The sequence below is a fragment of the Halichoeres trimaculatus genome, unplaced genomic scaffold, assembly GCF_033239565.1.
Source record: "Halichoeres trimaculatus isolate MK-OKI-2021-1 unplaced genomic scaffold, fHalTri1.1 fHalTri1_scaffold_22, whole genome shotgun sequence".
In the NCBI taxonomy this organism is placed as follows: Eukaryota; Metazoa; Chordata; class Actinopteri; order Labriformes; family Labridae; genus Halichoeres; species Halichoeres trimaculatus.
In genome coordinates, this window is record NW_027437200.1 from 3,409,892 (window position 1) to 3,429,376 (window position 19,485).

The 19,485-nt window shown below is 39.7% G+C and overlaps 1 protein-coding gene across 5 annotated transcripts in view; it reads left to right on the forward strand.

The window, feature by feature from the left end:
• Positions 1–19,485, forward strand: part of gigyf1a (GRB10 interacting GYF protein 1a) — a 31,649-nt gene continuing 12,164 nt past the window's right edge. The window contains exons 1-17 of one of the 5 annotated variants that reach the window (XM_074698961.1): positions 1–249; positions 6,054–6,648; positions 6,798–6,861; positions 10,274–10,403; positions 10,531–10,626; positions 10,812–10,929; positions 11,557–11,665; positions 13,588–13,787; positions 14,269–14,498; positions 14,719–14,839; positions 15,101–15,286; positions 16,575–16,726; positions 16,891–17,056; positions 17,137–17,438; positions 17,921–18,021; positions 18,134–18,234; positions 18,333–18,406. In XM_074698961.1, coding sequence (XP_074555062.1) covers positions 6,827–6,861; positions 10,274–10,403; positions 10,531–10,626; positions 10,812–10,929; positions 11,557–11,665; positions 13,588–13,787; positions 14,269–14,498; positions 14,719–14,839; positions 15,101–15,286; positions 16,575–16,726; positions 16,891–17,056; positions 17,137–17,438; positions 17,921–18,021; positions 18,134–18,234; positions 18,333–18,406 — 2,121 coding nt within the window. In that variant the 5' untranslated portion in view covers positions 1–249; positions 6,054–6,648; positions 6,798–6,826. Of the gene's footprint in view, positions 250–6,053; positions 6,649–6,797; positions 6,862–10,273; positions 10,404–10,530; positions 10,627–10,811; positions 10,930–11,556; positions 11,666–13,587; positions 13,788–14,265; positions 14,499–14,718; positions 14,840–15,100; positions 15,287–16,574; positions 16,727–16,890; positions 17,057–17,136; positions 17,439–17,920; positions 18,022–18,133; positions 18,235–18,332; positions 18,407–19,485 lie in introns of all 5 variants that reach the window. The other 4 variants (XM_074698959.1, XM_074698963.1, XM_074698962.1 and 1 more) reach the window with 4 other exon arrangements.

Below are 19,485 nucleotides of genomic sequence, written 5' to 3' on the forward strand. Positions count from 1 at the left end.
GGACGGCCATGTTTCCGAAACACAAACAAGAAGAGCAACGACTAGGAGCCAGCAGACACATACTGATACGCAGCTGCGACCGTTGGAGGCGAGGGGGGAAATAATACATAAAATACAGAGCGCTACTTTGTGAAAGTAAGATTCTGTTAGATAAATGCGTTTACAGTGTTCACAGAGACCAATGCATACGATATACTGGCTATAGAGGCGCCGTGCAGACAACCAGTCTGGTAGCTATAAACAGTTAAGGTAAGCCATGGTTCCTCTTTGCAGACTGTCTTAAGCTAGCTGGCTAACGTGTGCTAATGAGCTAACCTCGATTCTTGTTGCTCGAATGACACGAATTTGTCTCTGCTAAGAAACGATTTTTACAGAGTCCTATACAGTTTTCATGCAGGGAATATTCTGCTGTGTCTACTGTTGTGTTTGTTTTGTTTACATCGCGTTAGCCTTAGCTTAACATCGACAGCGGAGTAGCGGTGGTCGTCCGCACATTGGCGGAGCAGGCCGGGGAGTCTGATTTCAACACTCCGCCCCCTCCGCCATCATACCTAGTGGCATTTGAACCTACCAGCAAAGGCCTCCGCGATAAACAGAAGCTGTGTAGTTGGATTTGCTATCTGCTACGAAGCCTATCACTATGATATTTAGGGGCGACTATGGTTTAAGGATTCCTTGATTTATACATTCAACAAGTAATTCCCTCGAAATAAGCTGAAAGGACAAAATATGCACTCGTCAATGTAGCGTTAGCTTGCAACCATTGGCGCTAGTTAACGAATGCACAAGGTTTTTCGCTTTCATGCGAATAAACCCGACGACAAAGTGATTTGGCATTTTTCAGGCTTCAAAGTCACAACTTTTGACTGAATACGCGCTTTCACTGCAAGAATTTTAAGCTACTCATTAAACCGTAGCTGCCGCGTTTTGAATGGTTTGGCGTTGTAATGTTCAGGTGCACAATGTTATTCCACAAGAAAGAGTTACTTTATCTTATGAGCATGCGTTATATCAGCTGTGTACAACCAACCTAGAACTTTAATATTTAACTTTTGTAACTTTTATAACTTCAGAAAAGACCAAAATACTTGCAGTAATCCCTTATCATGACATGTATTACTGTAGTTGTCTTTTGTATTCACATGTGCCAGAAATATTTAAAACTATTTATATTTATTCATTAGTAATTTTAAGCCACTTAGACTGATAAATAACTGGGAGTCTATGTATTAAAACAATCCCCTAGTGACTTGATTTCTAACTTAGTCTTCAGGAAATGCCACATTGTGAAATCACTGTAGTAGTATTCGCAAGATGTAGATCCCCAACATGCTTTGACTCCCTGAAAATCATGAAAAATAATGTTAAAGTAAGACTATCACTATCACCTTATTCATTTATTTATTTTACTGAAGCTCTTGGCTACTTGATTTGGAATGTTACCTCTGATGCACTTTCTTTGTTTTATGCTGCATTACCAGTCTACAGGGTATAAAAGGTTAAAGTTGAATAGAATTTCAGTCCTGAAACATTGTTTTGCTGGTAAAAATTTACGAATTTTATAGTTTAGATGATAACTTCAGTAGTTCCATATAATAACTTTTTGCTCAGGATTGGTATCAGTTGATACTGGTATCAGAACCAGAAAAGTTGGATCATTCCATTCCTAGTAGGGCTGAACGATTTTGGAAAATAATCTAATTGCGATTATTTTGGACCAATATTGCGTAGGGCTGCAGCTATCGAATATTTTAGTATTCGAGTATTCTACTGAAAATCCCATCGATTAATCGAGTAATCAGATAAAATACATTATTGTTTAGTTAAAGAGCAGTTATTTATCTAATGGATTTTTTTCCCTTCAATAGAATTTTCTGATACAGCATGTCAATAAGAGCACTTGCTTTGGTATCTCCAAAATCTGTTAACACACTTTGACACATTTTTTGTGTCTTGTACATCTCATCAAAAGTTGCAGACCCAAATGGCACCCATTTCGTAGAATGACCCATTAGTCTCCAAACTCCAGAAAAGAAGCTAGATTTGTTGCTAGTTGCTATTTTGTATAAGAGGTAGCTTGAGGGGTCTGAAAACTCTCTTAATATAGCCTCAGCTCTATTTGAAATACCACTCTTTGATCTTTTATAAAATTAAACGATTCCTCGAGGCGGAGAAAATTGCTCGAGTATTTTTTGTAATCGAGTACCTCGAATCATTCGAGGAATCGTCTCAGCTCTAGTATTGCGATTGCGATTCAGCATGCAATTTTATTTTATTTTATTTTTTTGGGGGGGGGGGGTTATCCTCTACATTATTTATTTAACACAAGCAATAAACTGTTCTATTGTATGACCAACACAACAAAAGATACTGTCAACATATAAACAAGTCTCTCCTGTAATGAGATGAATTGATGCATGAATTGATATGAACAACGTATCTTAACTATTAAAATCACAGTAGAATATTGGCTGATTTATTGAACTTCAAGCAGAACAAGTGGCCTACTATGAATAATAATCTAAAAAGTAAATATAATTCCTCTCTTCTATACCTCTCACACTAAATAAACTGCAGAAATGTGAATAAGACCAAATCTCTGGCTTAACCATTGAAATATGTCAACATGAGGCATGCACTGTTTTAAGAAATGAAAAAGAAACACTGTGTGAACATAAATATCAAATGTATCAAAATCTTACTGATCTTTCATCAGTAACAGAACACAAACTAAAGTGCAGAAAGGTAAAAAGAAAAAAAGTTTTGGCTCAATTACTAAAATATGTAAACTTTTGGATTGCTCTTTTAAAATGCACTTTAAAACCTTAAAAAAAATTGCAGCCTTTGCGATTTGAAAATTGCATCCTATTACATTGCAATGTCGGTTTAAATTCAATTAATTGTTCAGCCCTAATTCCTAGTTTTTGTGATTGTTGTACTCTGCACCCCAAATTTGCCACATCCTCAAAAAATTCTGGTTTAGTTAAGCTTTGAGTGTTTTTTTTGTGTTACACATAACTCATCCAGTGGGAGTGATTGGGAATTAGGAGATCATATCATGCTGTTCCATACGCATTGAACTATGTTTGTGTCAATAAAAGAGTCTGAACTCCTAATGTTTGTAACAGTATCATCATAGAAAGGAAAAGTGAACTTCTTACTGCTTTAACACAGGAATTTAAGTGCGAGTAGGCCTGTCACAATAACAAATTTTGCTAGACGATAAATTTCCAAAATATTATTGCCGATCAACAATATTATTGTCAATATTATTTTGATTTTTTCCCATTTTTTCATTGATTAATTATGATAAATGGGATAAAAAAGTGAGTACACCATATCAAAAGCAAGAAACTTTAATTTCTTAAGAGTATTTAACTGTAATTAAAAGGTCAGGATCTTTTAAATAAAATAAATTAAACAAAAAATATAATAAATTTAACAAACAAGAAAGAGAAAAAAATACAATGAAAATGAAATGGACTCTCTTTTAGAAAAAAATACATGTCAATGAAAATAATTAATACTAATCAAAAACAATAAAACATAGACCCTGTCTCTAAAGAAAAAACGAAACTCCCCCAAAAAAACCAAACAATAAAACCTATAGCCTAAATAAAAGGGAGTTTATACAGCAAAGAACAAGGCGCCGCTGCACCTCCCCTTCTTCTTCTTCTTTGTCGCCACTATTTTCAAACAAATACGACATATCAGCTCGTTGGTGTTCATGAGCTCACACTTAGTTCATTCTGATAAAAAACAAAATATTCCCACACTGGGACTGTGGCAGGCGGCTTAAGAACCGTATCTTTGTGCCATCACTCACATTAGCGTGTGTTTCCTCCTTACCCCTCAGGACGCTCGCTTCAGCTCTCTCCGCGTGGACGTGCGAGCAGCCCCTTCTTCACCCCAAAGATCGTGTTTTTGACCGATGCTCACTCCGCAAAAATCCACTAAATCCGCTATAGAACCTTTGCACCCCGATGTTAGGAAAGAGAGACGTAGTGAGCCATCTTCTCATTCAGCCTCTGGTGGAAAGAGAGGAGGAAAACAAACATGCATGCACGTGTCAGTTTATCGAGGCTGGCAAACTTACCGAGGACGTTTTTATTTATCGTTCGGTTAATTGATTTATTGATTATCATGACAGGCTTAAGTGTGAGTATGAAATTTATCATCATAGGCAGACTGTGTAGTCTCCACAAAACATTGTTGTTTGGGGGTGAATGTGAAAGCTCCTGAAAGAGACACATCTTCAAGATAAGAAAGGACATTTATCTGCTTTACAGGAAATGAAGAAATCTGTAGCATGCAGTGATCCAACAGAGGGAGTTTGTTGACTTACATAACAGTTAAACCTTTTATGTGTGGGAAATAGTAATTAGTCAATTGGCAAAAAAAAGTTGCTTTGATTTTAAAGGACAAATGCAAAGAGTGTCAATCAATTTGAATGAATCCTGACAAGTGGGACATGCAGCTTTTGCAAAATTGATACAAGTCACTCTCCTACCTTGAAATTGAGACAATGTTCAGAAGAATTTTGACATGTTACAAATCTGCTCTTTTATATCATCAAGAAAAAAAAAAATCTAATCCGTAACATAAAGCCACATGCCGGTCACAAAGAAGACAGATTGCTGTATGTCTTCCATGTTTGCTCTTTGTTTGCTGTGCCGCGTTTTTCTTCTTTGCTGAATTTATTAGTGGGGTACACTGTGTCGTGCTGTTAGGGTTAGGATTGATAAGCTGTATCGCCATCCACCTACAAGCCACCTACCATGAGGAGGTACGGTTGGCTGTGGAAACGCAAACAGGACTAGGCTGAACCGGGTCAACCTGTACCAAACTGCACTGGTCTGAACCGGACTGCTTTGTGGAAACGGGGCTATAGACAGGCTAAATCATTGATAGTCACTCAGATGAGCTGTGTCTTTGATTTGGCAATCTCAATGTCTCCTACACTGCTTAGCAAACAAAAATCAGCCTTGGTACAAATTGTTAGAGGAATAAGCTGGAATTTTTGTTACTTGTTAGTAAGCACAACATCCAAACTGGGCTCCTCCTCCTTGGCTCAGTGCCAGCAGCAGCACACACCCACAGCCTCACCAGCCCAGAAACCATCTTTAGCATGGTGTTTCTACGTGGGAGAGACTCAAGAGCTGTCGCTCTTTATCCCATGCTGCTCTCCAAGTGCCCGACAGCGAGTGAAAGTTGAGCCAAGCTTCACCCTTGTTAAGAAAAAAGCTGTAACAGTTTGGTGTTCCGTTTCACTTTGGTTGTGTTTTTCTTGCTCCGTGCTATGTGAACTATTGAAGCTTCTCTTCACTTATTATCAGCACACAAAGTCACTTATGCACTGTGATTGGCTGGGGCAATCACACCTACTCTCCACCCAGAAACGTCCCAATACAACCAAAAGATCATCATAGAGGAGGAGGAGGTTGAGGCAGAAGCTGACACTGACACACATGTATGTAGAGGCCCAGAGGAGACGTTTGAGCAGGATTATTCCTGTAAAGTTTTTTTTTTTTTAAAGAATTCATCCAGAATTTACGTTTAAGTCATTTTTTAATCAAGCGTTAAATATTTCTTTCTTTCTGTACAGATCAGCTTTCTAAAATTGGTGTGTATGTGCTTTCTAGTACTTTCAGAGCCAGCCTCAAGCGGATGCTTGTCAAAATGCAGCTTTCAGCACTTCTGCATTGGCAAGCAAACTTAAATGAACTCTCGAGGTTTCTGCATAATGAATCTCCAACGATAAGGCCAGAACCATCAAGCATAAGACTATAAATGAGTTTATCTTTTCATTCAAACAGTCAAGGAATACAAGTTTTCTACCTGGTCACTCGTTGCTGAAGCAGTTTGATCAAATCTTTCTGGGTGTCATTAGGGGAAAACTACAAAAAACAAAATCTACACTGGAAAATTTCAATTGAAAAAACTGTCTATCATCAAGAACAAAACCAAAAGCAGGCTGCCAAGTTACGAAAGCGGTCACCATCAGCTGATTCATGTGTACTTTACTAAATTCATATTCTTTCTCTTATTTCCAGTTGTGCAAAAGGAGGAGGACGGGAAATAAAGGAGTTACCTGGAGGGTCTCCATCAATCCACATTTCAGTTGGAGGAAGAGAAAAAGACACGGAGAGAGAGTGTGAGAGAAGAGTGCAAGTTGCGTCTGCTCTTGGCAGCTGTTCCAGCAGCCCGTTCATTGTTTTGGCTGTTGTTTTGTTCCTGCATTTTCTTTTTGATGAATCGGTTCATGTTTTAAACTTTGATGTGAGATATCACTGCTGTAAAAAAAAAAGAAAAGAAAACAAGCAAACTCTTTTATTTTTGTTCCATTGTTGATTTCCAAGGATCGTTTGTTTCTTTTTTTATGTTGAACTACACTTTTCGGCTGCAGTAGGGGGAGCTTCCATTCTCCAAACAATTGTCAAACCCTTTCCTTAACTAGTTCGGATCCTATAACCTAGTATTCCTCAAGCACCTGAAACTGGCAGCTATTCTTGTTGTGTCTGTGTGTTTGGGGAGCTCCGTGACCACAGCTTAAGCACCACTCAGCCTTCTAGTCACCTAAGCCTAACTAAAGCTAGCCAAATCCAGCCTGGTCCAGCCCAGTCCAGCCTGCTCCTTCATCTGGACAGGGTAAGGCTCACAAGGACTCATATCTTCTACACATTTATTGCTTTTGTGACCCTGAAAGGGGAAAGTGGTATGAGATAATGGATGGAGTTTGTGTTTACATGTACATGCACTTTCTTACACTAACAATAAAACATTTATATTCCCCTCAGATACTCAGTTCTGTGTGGACGTGAGGAATATGACTGCTGAGACTCTTAACTTCGGCCCAGAATGGTAAATAATCTGACTTCTTGTTATTTTCACAGATATTTTGAGGCAACAATTACCAAAAGCGTGTTTTCATGACTAAATGCGCTGTCTAAAACAACTGAAGCTTTTATAGATTTAGTTAAGCAAATTTGTTTGATTTGACTTGTTACAGAGGATGTGGTACTTACCTTTCTGGCTTTTGACCCTTGTTACCTGCAGTTCCTTCAAACGAAGTTGGTTTATTTTTTTAAAGCCTTCAGTGATTTATTTTCTGGACCTTTCTCCCTTGCTGTTTCATATAAAAATGTCAGATATCTGTTGGGTCTAGATTATTTTACATCTGTTTATGTTTGTTATCGTATGATAACACTTGTGATAGCTTTGAGTTGTAGACAGATTTTCAAGCAAAATTAATATTTATCTTTACACAAAATTATCTCAGCAAAATGTGTGCATATCCACAGTTCAGTCACGCACAAAAGTTAATAGAATTATGTTAAAATAATGGTGTTGGCATACTGAATTAAGAGTCAAACATCACTTTAGTGGAGTTTCAGCATTTTCTTTTAAACAGAAAAGAATTGATTAATAACCAAAACTAGGGATGTTTGAAACCACTTTCTTTCAGTACGAGTACTCACCAATACCGATTCTATGAGTACTTTTGATACAGAAAATTTAGATTCAGTGACACATCGTTTTGATTAAAGACAGCACAGTCACTCTACCATTAAGTCCAGAGTAAAACACAAACTATTCTCTTAGAGTTAACAATTTTTTAAATAAATTTACAAAAGTGCAAAATAAAACTAACAACTGTCAGAGTTTATGTTTTTTTGAATAATTTGAAGTGTAAAATAAAACAGATTCACTGTTAACTCTCCCTGGTTCATTTATCTGAACAGGACGTGACTCACATTTGCTGTGGTGTTAAACCGCAACAACTACTGGCGAGGAGCACTTAACCTAAGATTTTTTTTTGCCTTGGGTATCGGCAGCCTACAGATACTTTGAAAAAGAGCTGGTATCGGCCCGAGACCTGATACTGATACCAGTACTCTCCCATCCCTAGACAAAAGTACACAGAAAACAACAACAACAAGGAGCAAAATAAGTTTGTCATCTGCATGTTCAAAAAGAAGTGAGAGGAAGTTGAAACTTATCTGGTCCCATCCCTTCACCTTATATGAGTAATCAATAATTTACAAACTTTCACATAATAACTACAATAAAATGAATCACAACATAAACGAGATAAATCAAATTCTGTATTTTAATATAATATAATAAGTAGTAATAAAGAGAAGACAGTAATAAAGCTTTTGGTGACATTGATACAGTCTCATCCTTTTGTCTTTGAAGAATCATGTTTTTATGCTTTTTCTTAAACTGCACAAGTTTCTAAAGTTTGATACCATAAACTGATACTCAAAAGCTTTTCCTAGTAGTTCTCACTTTTACATTTTCAAAATAAAACAATCTCATTGAATTATATTTCCCTCTCTTTGACTAAACCTAACCTGAGTATTTGCTGCTAGTTGGTTATTTTTTATGCTCTGAACATGATTTTTGCTGTCTGATATTCTGTTTGATCGTTCATTTTAACAGATTCAACTGAAAGAAATGTGGATTACTTTGTCCCTTCACTCTGCGTTTGCAGTGTGTTTGTTTTGCAATTAATGGGGGGCGTAGTCTACAGTCTGGTAGCGCTCCATCTCGAATGGCCTGTGACTGCTGTGTGCATTCTTGGTGTGGTGCCAGCCTCAAAAAAATACTTCTCTCTGTACACATCTACAGCTGCTTTTCTCTCAATGGCCCTTCTAGCCCATTTTTATACTAGCGCAGCGTTTTTATGCTTACCACATACAGCTGCCAGGGCAGTGAGGGAACAATGTCTTTTTCACATAACAGGTTTAACTATGTAAGGTTTTATTGGCAGGGGAGTGATCAAATATCTATCAGTGATAAAACTTCAAATCATCTTTGCATTTGGATTCATGGAGTCATAAAATGCAACCATTGCTCTGAACATTGATTTAAGGACTTTAAATTTGATATGCACATTTGGATTTATAATGCTGAAGTGACTGAGCTTTGCTTTTCTTTTAGGGAGGATATGCCACATGCTACCAATCTGTCTCTTGTGATATGTTGCCATACCTCTTAGGCTCAATACCTGCTTTGTTTGTACAGCTTTTAGTTACATATGGTTTTGATGTGCTTCGTTGGGTCTGTCAGTGACTTTGTAGAAGCATAGGAATGTAGCCATTGAATAACCAGAGATCATAGTAATATATTTTCAAAAAGTAATTTTAAGACTGGAAAGCTAATATATTGTCTCTGTTGAGCCAAGGGTAAACTGGATGGCCCTGTGTGGGAGGAGGACATTATGTTAACTCCCCTTTCCTATCTACAAGATGAATGATTTTCTTGTTCTGTTAAAAAAAAATATCGCTGGTGTACAATAGCTCTCCAGTTTTTGATTTAAAGTCTTCAAATGAGAATTTGCACCAGACACTCTTTTAATTAAAGGGGCTTTAAAAGTCTTAAAGTGAGATTATGAGCGCCAATAAAGGTTATTCCCAAATGCTACTTCTTAGTTTCCTGATCAGGTCAAGCAGGACCGGACTGATTTACAGCACGTCTAGGTCTCCATGAAAACACCACGCTGGCTGATGAAGTTCAGTAGAGAAGAGAGATCTATGTTTTTCTCTGCTGAAAACGATTTCTGTGATTAATTTTGTAGTGATGGTGGACACTGGAGCCTAACTGTCAGACAGAAAAAGGACGAAAGAGCAGAAGAAAGATAAACAGGAGAGAGATAGAGCACAAGCTAAAGGCCAAAACATGGGCTAAAGGCTAAAAGGGATTAGTTGTTTGTGCTAATTCCAACCCACAGTCAGCAGTTATTCTGCAGTGGTCTGTTCAAACTGGAGAGTCTATCAATAAAATGAAGAGTGAGGTTACGTTAGCTCTGATTGGTAGATGACTGGCAGGACATAACCAGGATTCACTAACAGTACAAGGTGGTTTGTCCATCAGAAGGCTCTTCTACTTCATTGTTTACAGTTCTCTCAGCTCTGTCTGCAGTTTCATGTTGCAGAACATCTCTGCAGAGCTCAGAATGGCTTTAACTGAAATTTGCTGACAATGTATAACAGTGCTTAACAGTTTATTTTATTCAGGCTTCATCCTATCAAAGTTGCCTGCCAAACCTTTGTGCATTTGCCATTTATTTGCAGAATTGTTGCATTATCTTTGCAAAAAGCCTTTATAGTTCCAGCCACTCTATCTGTAATTTTCTATGATTTTCCTTCTTGGATCTGTTATCTGCCTCGAGAATGCTGTAATAGTCTGACTTTTATGACCCCTCAGGTCCTGTTTTGATGTTGATGTGAGAAAATTGTGACCATAATGTCATTTGTTCCTCACACAGGCTCCGTGCACTGTCCAGTGGGGGGAGTGTGACATCCCCCCCCCCTTCCCCTGCCATGCCAAAGTACAAGCTGGCCGAGTACCGCTACGGCCGAGAGGAAATGTTAGCACTTTATATCAAAGACAACAAGGTAAGTTAAAGTATAAGTTCTTGACAGATATAAAATATCGTTTAGAGGGTCAATGCTTCAAAAACTGATTTTGAGAATCAATTAAGGATTTCTTTCTCTCACCAAATGCCCACTTTGGTCCGCCCAGGTCCCAGAGGACATGCAGGATAAGGAGTTTGCTGCTATTCTGCAAGATGAGCCCATGCAGCCACTGGCACTAGTGCCTCTCACCGAGGAGGAGCAGGTAAGCTTGAAACATATGCTCACAAAAACAGCAGCACCCGAAAAAAAACCACATCTTTCTCAGCTCGTCATATGAAATGTGATCATGATACAACCTCAGCTCCTAAGTAAGCTTTCCTGTTGGCTGAAAAAATGTGTGTGTGAGCTCACATTCCTTTCATTCCTCCCTGTTTCCATTCTCTGCAGAGGAACTTCTCCATGTCTGTGAACAGTGTGGCGGTGCTCAGGCTCATGGGAAAAGGTGTGGGTGGGGCTGCCCCAGCTGGAGTGGTCAGGGGACGTGGGGCCACACGAGGTGGTCGAGGTAAAACTGAAAGCAAAGTGTGGTCACAAATAAAGTAACATATTAAACCAGCCAAAGCTAACTCATTATAAATCCACAACCACTTGTGCTAAATCCAGCACGAGTCCAAGAGCAACAGATTTAATGCCCGAAACCCTTGGATGAATTTACAATGACTGTTTTCCAGGGAAATTAAGAGTTTCTACAAGCCAGCCTCTCTGTGGTGTTTATTCCTCTGTTTTTGCCATCTTTATGTGGCACACTTTCTCTTGGCCTGTCTCAATAGTCCTTTTTCCTACCTTCCTAAATCCACTGGGTGTCTGAACGCTCTGAGAGGCCAGATGTTAACACCAGCTGTCCTGTTCAGCATAGCCATGAAGCAACATTGATGAATGATACTGCATGGGTTTGAACATGTTTGAGCTCTTATGTGTGACCATCAGTAGTTTTTAGTATTAGCAAAAAGTATGTTTAATCAATTAGATCGCAAAAAAACAAACAACAAAAAGCCCCAAAAACGAAATATGAATTAACAGAAAATAATCAAGCACAGACCAGCGTTATTTGAATTTGGTCACATCTTCTCTTAGTAATCTTAGTGATTACATTATGTTCAAAAGGGCTCCATCTCCTTGTGTTTCTTATCAGGACGGGGTCGTGGTGAAGGTGGTTTTTACCAAAGAAGTATTGAAGATGCGGAAGTGGGTTTTGGCCGAAGTGTGCGAGAGATCCACCGCAGCCAGAGTTGGGATGACCGGTAAGATAACAGCAGACACGCCCCCTTCCACTCACAGTAGGAGACATTTCACAGGATGCTGCTGATGATTGTTGGCGACAGAAAGATCACAGATCATCTAGAAGTCACCAAAAAGCTCAAAAGTCCACATTGGAGGGAAATATGAATCATTTTATCATTGAGAAGGTTGATGAAAAGCTTCAGTTACAGACTCAATTTACAGCTCCCAGAGCAAACCTGATAAACAGCATCTGGTTAGCATCAGCATCTCAGACAACATCTTACCATCCTTACCAAGAGTGTGTCTGTTAGTTTGAAGCTACAGTATTTACACTGAATCATTCAACACAACATTTAACAACCTTTGTTATCTCGGCTATTACAGATAAGCTAATGAAGCTAAGCTCCAGAAGCTAACGTTAGTTTGACTAGAGTCTTTTGGACAACTACTAACAAAGATGTATGATCACCAAAGAACAAAACTAGAACAAAACAGGCCAATGAACTCCAGAAAAACGAAGAGATGAACAACACAGGCTAACTTTAGCTAATGTTAGAAAAAATCCCAAAGCGCCCATCAGACTGCAGTGGTGGTTCTAGTGTTAAAGAGAACTAAATACTTCTTTACAGCAAAGTCACAATCTGCTGCCTCAAATATGATGTCGACTGACCTTAGAGCAGATGGAGACATCCTTCTTCATTTGATTCACACAAAGCTGATGTTGGTCTGCTGCACAATTTTATCCAAAGAAGACACTTTTCTCTGTTCAGAGGGAGGAAAGTGTCAAAAATACACCATGTCACCCAGCCTCTCAGGATAACTTGTGTCAGAGTTGCATGTTCCCCATGGACACGGTTTGGACATTTTAAAAGTTAAAATCTCAGAGAAACCTCATAAAACTGAACAAAAACTGACTTTCTGCATTTTATTTCAATGGACGTCAGGATTTGAGTGTGTGTGTGTGAAAAGGCTATACTCACTGTGTTTAGACAGCGCACTATTGGCCTATCGCAGGGGTCTGCAACCTGTGGCTCTGGAGTCTCATGCGGCTTTTTGACTCCTTTGCAGTGGCTCCTTTTGGCTTTGGAAAAATTTTATTGATTCAGATAATTATTTTTTTTACTTCTTACAGAGGGTATTAATGAAAACACAGTTGATAAATACAATCACAGTATAACATTTTTCTGTACTAAATTTGAATCACATCTTGCAACAAAGCTTTTATTGTTTTGTGATTTTTGCTTTTTTTTTCTGAAATTTTTGGAAAAAAATAATTTCAATTTTTGACATTATTTCAAATTAAAAAAAAGATTTTAAATTTTTGGGAGATTTTGTAAATTTTTTAAGGTTTTTAATTTAAATCTTTTTTTTTGCAATTTTTTTTAGAAAATTCTTTTAAATTTCTGACAATCAAAATTTTAAAATTGCATTATTTAGGTTTGAATTATTTTTTAAATTTAATTTTTTTTTTTTTTTTTTATTTTATTTTATGAATTTTTTAATCTTGTTGAGATAATTCACTAGATTTTTACTCTGTTTAGATTTTTATACACTTTTTTGTCTTTATTGTGAAGTTAACCTACATTCTGTGGCTCTGGAATGACTTTCATCCAGGTGAGCTGAGGCAAAATGGCTCTTTTGAAAGTAAAGGTTGCAGACCCCTGGCCTGTCGGTTTTGGTGGGTGGGACTTAGCCATAGGCCAATTGGCCCGAAGAATAAGTATTTTCATTGTTGATAGCAGCAGTCATCAAGTGTAATGTCTATAATCTGGTTGAGCATTTTTTATAACCCTAATCTACCTTTGCTGATATGCATAATATAATACTGTCACCTTAAACCTGTGGAGGTGTGAACCAAGTTTTTGAGATAGTACTTTTGATTTGAGATGAATGTTTGCTTCTCTTTATCGTTTAATCATTTTGCAATCTCTCCTTTCTTCAGAGGTGAGCGTCGCTTTGAGAAGCCACTACGACGTGAGGTGGGGCGTCCCAGCTTTGAAGAGTCTGGAGGTCCCATGGGTCCTCTGAGGAAAGAGTACGCAAGGGCTGACAGCGATAACTGGCGCACGCTGCGGGAGGAACAGGAGGAGGACGAGGCAGAACCAGGCAGCAACTGGAGACTAACTGGACCCCGCAGGGATGGTAGGATACAAACAAACATTTATTGATTCACTACAACGCTGAGACAACCTATCCTTTAGGTATGTTAAAACCAACCTAACATGTCCGGCCCTGGTACACGTACTTCATAAATCACATGTGAACTTTGTTATAAGCTTGTTTCTGCATACAAATCTGTGCCAGTTCCCACATAAGATAGAGGGTCTGTGAGAAGTTTTAGGTGTCAGGTAAGCAAATTGGTTTAGAACAGGATTTAATTCTACCCCTTTCTCAAAACTTGAGTTGTGACGGTGTGTGTCGTAGGTCTATACAATGGACATAGTGACATCTAGTGGCAGTGGAGAGGTACAGAAAATTGTCCATGACTAAAACACAGCTTCACTTTATGCCTCCAGTTTCCAAACAAAATAAAAAGAGCATGGATCCAAGGATGTGAGAACAAGATGTTATACTGTTATACTGTTGCTTGATTTTAATGGTTATGTCAAACTTCCTTTAGCAGAAGGTGGTCCTCGCTCAGCAGGCTGGCGGGACCATGTTGGTCCAGGAGAGAGTCGTCGGCGGAAATTTGATTTCGACTTCCGAGACTCTGAGGGTCACAGTGGTGGTCGCCGGCGTGCAGGCAGTGAAGGACTGGAGGATGACCGGGACGGCCTACCAGAGTGGTGTACAGATGAGGAGGATGGAGAGATGGGCACTTTTGACTCCTCTGGAGCTTTTATGCCCATGAAGGTGTGTGTTTACTTTTAGAACATAGAACATAGAACATACCTGTTAGTGCTAACAGATTTACAATAGCAAGTCTTCTTAATAGTCCCAAATTTATTTGTAAGCTATATGTAAAGAAGTATTAGTCAAGGGTCTGTAATCTTAAGTCATTTTTAGCTTCTGAGGATTAATGTTTGTTGCACTCTTTAATGTCTTTCCCCTCATCTTTTTATCCCTCTATCAGAAGGGTGGCAAGGAGACAATCCTGGAGGAGGAGTTGGAGTTTAAGGGAATAGAGGAGGGGGAAGAAGAGGAGAGCCTTGCTGACACAGAGATGAACATTGGCGAAGGAGAAAAAGAGAAGGGTGAGAAAGAGTGTTTGAGGGTTGTACAGTCTGTGTAATTATTGAGTTTCTTTTATAGACCAGAAGATTTGGTAATGGCATAGTCCTGAAGTCTAACTTGCATAACTTTTGGTTTGATTTGGAGCCTCATGTCCTTCACATGCTCAGTTGCAGATGGTGTGCTTTTGGTTCCTTTAGTTCTTGACTAGCTAAAGAAATATTCACAGATTATTTTGTCGTCCGACTTACAGTTTGTTTCTTTGCTTCCCTTTGATCACACAGAGAGTAAGGATGGTGGCTCTGCTGTGGGGGAGGGTGAGACCAGGCCAACATCTCCCTCTTCCTCTCCTTCAGTCCACTGTGCCCCTCCATTCCTGGAGCCTCGGCCGAGCAACGCTGGCACAGCGGTGGACAACTTTCAACTGAATAACAGCCACGCTGTTAAAGCCAGCAACACACCCAGCGAAGGTTCCTCTTTTTCTTTATTCCTCTTTATATGTTTGAAAATAGATTTTTTTCAGTAAGGTCACAGTCCTGCTGGCCGACCACACTGTGCCATACTCGAGCACAATTCTATCCCCTGCAGCACTGTTTCCCTACTCACTGTTTCCCTACAACAGCAGTCTCGTACTCCAGTATGAACACACATTTTGTGTTACTGATGGCGTGACTTTTATACTTTTTCTTTTTTTAATTTAACACTCAAAACACAGAAAATCTGGAAGTGTCTACTCAATAACTTTGAAGGCAACTTTTATTATGAACTTTTTTACTTCATTTCCTGACGTCACTTCCTTCTGCTTGGTGGAGGAGTGGAGCCTCCAACAGAGTCTGCTGAGAGTGGAGCTCTGCAGCTGGACTGTTTTGGAGAACAAAGTTATGACTTAACTGACTTTTTGGTTTATGTCTAGTTGTTTTGGTCTGACACAGCCCTCTAACACCCCGCAATTGTTCAAATGATTGGGACGGGAATTTAGAAAAGGATAAGAATGACATAATTGGTGAATATTCGACAAAGAATATTACAAATTTCTCTGTTTCTTATTTTTAATTTGTTGTCTTTTTTATTGGTCTGACATATTTACTGAAGTATAAACTCTGAAAGAAACTTGTAAACCGGGAACTAACCTTACTGAATATGTAAACTTTGAATGCATTATTTATTCTTGTGACCAAACTAAATCAATTCAACAATGTCATGATCTCAGGTCAGCTTCAGACAGTCTGTTTATGAAGTAAAGAGTTTCAGTTTAGCAGCCGAATATGGCATGTGCTATCACAGACTGCTGTTTGTTTTGTAATTAACACCTTACAGTAATGCCCCAGTAACCAGATTATCTGTAACTCCAGGGTCTCACTGTTGCATCAAAAATTACTTCAAAAATATATGAATTAGCCTGTTGAAGCAAACAGTGTTAGGATCTGTTTGATATGGGCGAGAAGTAGGCATTGAATAACCTTAGTATTATTGACCGTCATAGAAATTCATATTTTAACATACTCTTTCCAGCCTCTTATGGAAGATTATAACAACAAGCATTCTTTTTTGAATTTGGTAATGAGTTATTTTCAACACTCCATCAGCACAGTGTGTTTTCTTGAATTGCTTTGTAATGGAAGAGGTTTGGTTTACTTGCATTCAGAGCTGGTAGATTGCTTTCCTCTTGCACATCTGACGTCTCAGCAGCACAAATAGAAATGCTAAAAATAGGACCCATTGTCTAACAAATGTTTTTTTGTCTTGTTATTAATTCAGATGTGGCTCCAGTAGGAGGCTCTAAGCCGCAGCTAAGCTCAAGCGTTGCCAGCTCCTCCAGTCTGCCTCCCCCACCCCCTTCATCTGCTGCACCTCTTCTCCCTCCATCAGGAGACACAGAAGACGATGAGGGCATGAAGCACCTGCAGCAGGTAAGAACAGGAAGCATCTGTAGCAGCTGTTTTTTGAAATGTTCTCTTTCAAGGCAGTAAAATAAACTGCAAAGGACACAAATGAAAGAAGTGAAGTAAAATATCTGTACAGGTTGATTTGATGTCTAAAGACAGCCTGCTTGTGCATGTTTGCTCATGTTCAGGAGGCAGAGAAGATGGTGGCTTCACTGCAAGACACTTCATTGGAGGAGGAATGTTTCACCCAGGCTCTGCAGCAGCAGGAAAGCAGGAACACAGCAGCTGCTCTGCCATTGTCACATGAGGCTGCCATGAAGTGGTTCTACAAGGACCCACAGGGAGAGATCCAAGGTACACCTGCACAGTCCCCCACAAAGATCCAGCCCGTTGGTTTCTGAGCGCTGGCTGACTTTACTGTCTCCCACAAACAGGTCCCTTCACCACAGTGGAGATGTGCGAGTGGTTCCAGGCTGGCTACTTCACTATGACCCTGCTGGTGAAGCGGGGCTGCGACGAGGGCTTCCAACCCCTGGGGGACGTCATCAAGATGTGGGGCCGTGTGCCCTTTGCCCCAGGGCCCTCACCCCCGCCCCTGCTGGTGAGACAGCCACCACCAACGCAGCGCCCGCAGCCCAACCGGGGGCCCGCCGGGACTGTGAGTCAGAGCTCAGCCAACGTAGAGGATGGGGAAGGGAGGATGCAGAGGAGAGGGAAGATTGATAGACAGGTTACGGTAAAAAGACCAATGATTAATTCTGATTAAGTGTAACTACAGGAAGTTTCTTGACCCTAGTTTCATTTAAAAACACCAAACATTCATGTTGTTTTTGAGTATTTTCACACTGTGTTCTAGTTTTTAAAAATCACAAAATCCAGTAAAATTCACTGATTGCATCTGTTTTTCATGTTGGTGGTAGAGGAGCAGAACAGTTTCCATTACTCATGAATGTAGCACAGCTGAACACGTCTGCTCGTTTGTAATGGCATGTAACTTCATTCATCCAAGAAAAATGCATGCAAGTGTTTGTTTGTGTCATGCTAAGGATTGGAGACAGGCAAGTGTACCGCTGTCAGTAGTAAGAGCAACTGGACAACACCCTGTAGATACATGGCTGTGGAAAAACACAGTAAAGATAACCAGTTGTGTTTTAGCTGGTTTGAAACCTGAGTTCAAAGATACTTTGCATTAAACAAAGGATCCTCTCCTCGTTTTAGGGAAACCTGGACCAGGAGCGCCTCAAGAAGCAGCAGGAGCTTGCAGCTGCAGCTCTGTATCAGCAGCTCCAACAGCAGCAGCTATTCCAGCTCATTAACAGGTTTGAATGTGGAGAGTTCACTTCTGACCATCAGGATTAGTTCTCGTTTATTTGTCTTACAGTTTACTTCTAATGGGATAAGGTTTTGATTCCTGTCTTGTGCCTGCTTCAGGTGCAGTGAGCCTGGTATCATGCCTTCAATGAACAGATCGATGTCAGTGCCAGATACAGGGTCCATGTGGGACATGCATACCTCAGCTTCACAGCCGTCAGGTACGTCTGTAAAACCAACTGATTGTTCAAGTTTGTGCATGAAAAACTCAGAAACAGTGCTTGCAATAAAATAAAATTATTTATTTATTTTTGAATAGGCGGTGAAGCCAGTCTTTGGGACATAACAATGAATCCTTCTACTCAGGGTCCTACTCTCGAACAGCTTCAAAAGGTGGGTTTGTGAGAATTTTCGCATCATCTATTAAAAAAAATCCATATTTCTAGTTTTTGCTTGTTTGTTTAGAAAATGTTTCTTGAGAAATTACACATGGTTTGTATTTTAAGTACCAGGGGTGTAACAGGACATTAAAGCCCTGTTTCCACCAAGCGGCTCGGTTCAGTTTGTCTCAGTATGGCAGCATGTTGTGGCGTTTCCACTGACTAATCCCAGAACAGATCCTAAATAACTGAGACGAGACGTCCCACTTTTTGGTACCCTTCTGTTGAGGCCAGATGAAACTGATCTGATCCCGGTAGTTGTAGCTACAACACTGCAGTCTGTTGATTGGTTAAAGGGGACATGTGCTTGTTTCTCCTTTTCACTATGCCAGACTAGGATGCCTGTAAAGCATTTCTGCCCTCAGTACAAGTCATTTAGTTCCTTCATTGCCCCACAATAGCGTTCTCAATATCCTCATTTTAGGCCATTCTGAAGATCTCGTTGAAACGCTCCGTTTGGAGAATGACCTCCAGTAACCTCGCAATGTCACAGCCCTTTGTGCTCTGATTGGTCAGTTCTATCAGAGGGGCGGAGGGGGTTGAGCCAGGGGGCGGTTTTTGCAGCATGGCAGTATTTACAAAATCGCCATATTGAATGGAGCAGACCGAGCGAGTTTGCTGTTTGCCAAAACTTTTATCTGGACCTAACTAACTGGTCATGTGTCCTTCCGCGCAGCACTAGTGCGCTTCGTCCCCCCTCTTCCTTTCAGCTGTAGGGAATGAAACCAAGCTATGCTTCGGGCGCTGGTTACAGACATAAATGTTTATATTTCTGAAGACTTTATGAATTTTAAAAATATTTTATGTAGCGCACTCTTAAACTGTGGTATTACTTTTTGATTTGGGTTCTTGTAGGCAGAGAAAATAGCCTTTGAATTTGGTACCGTCTGTCCCTGTTAGCGTCTATTTCCTTGTCACCATCGATTACAGTCTGTGTCTCACTGAGGGAGCGGAGACAACTTTCTACTGTGTCTAATGTCCTTAGTGGTCACATAGAGCTCATACAACCCCACTTCAAAAAAACTGAACTAT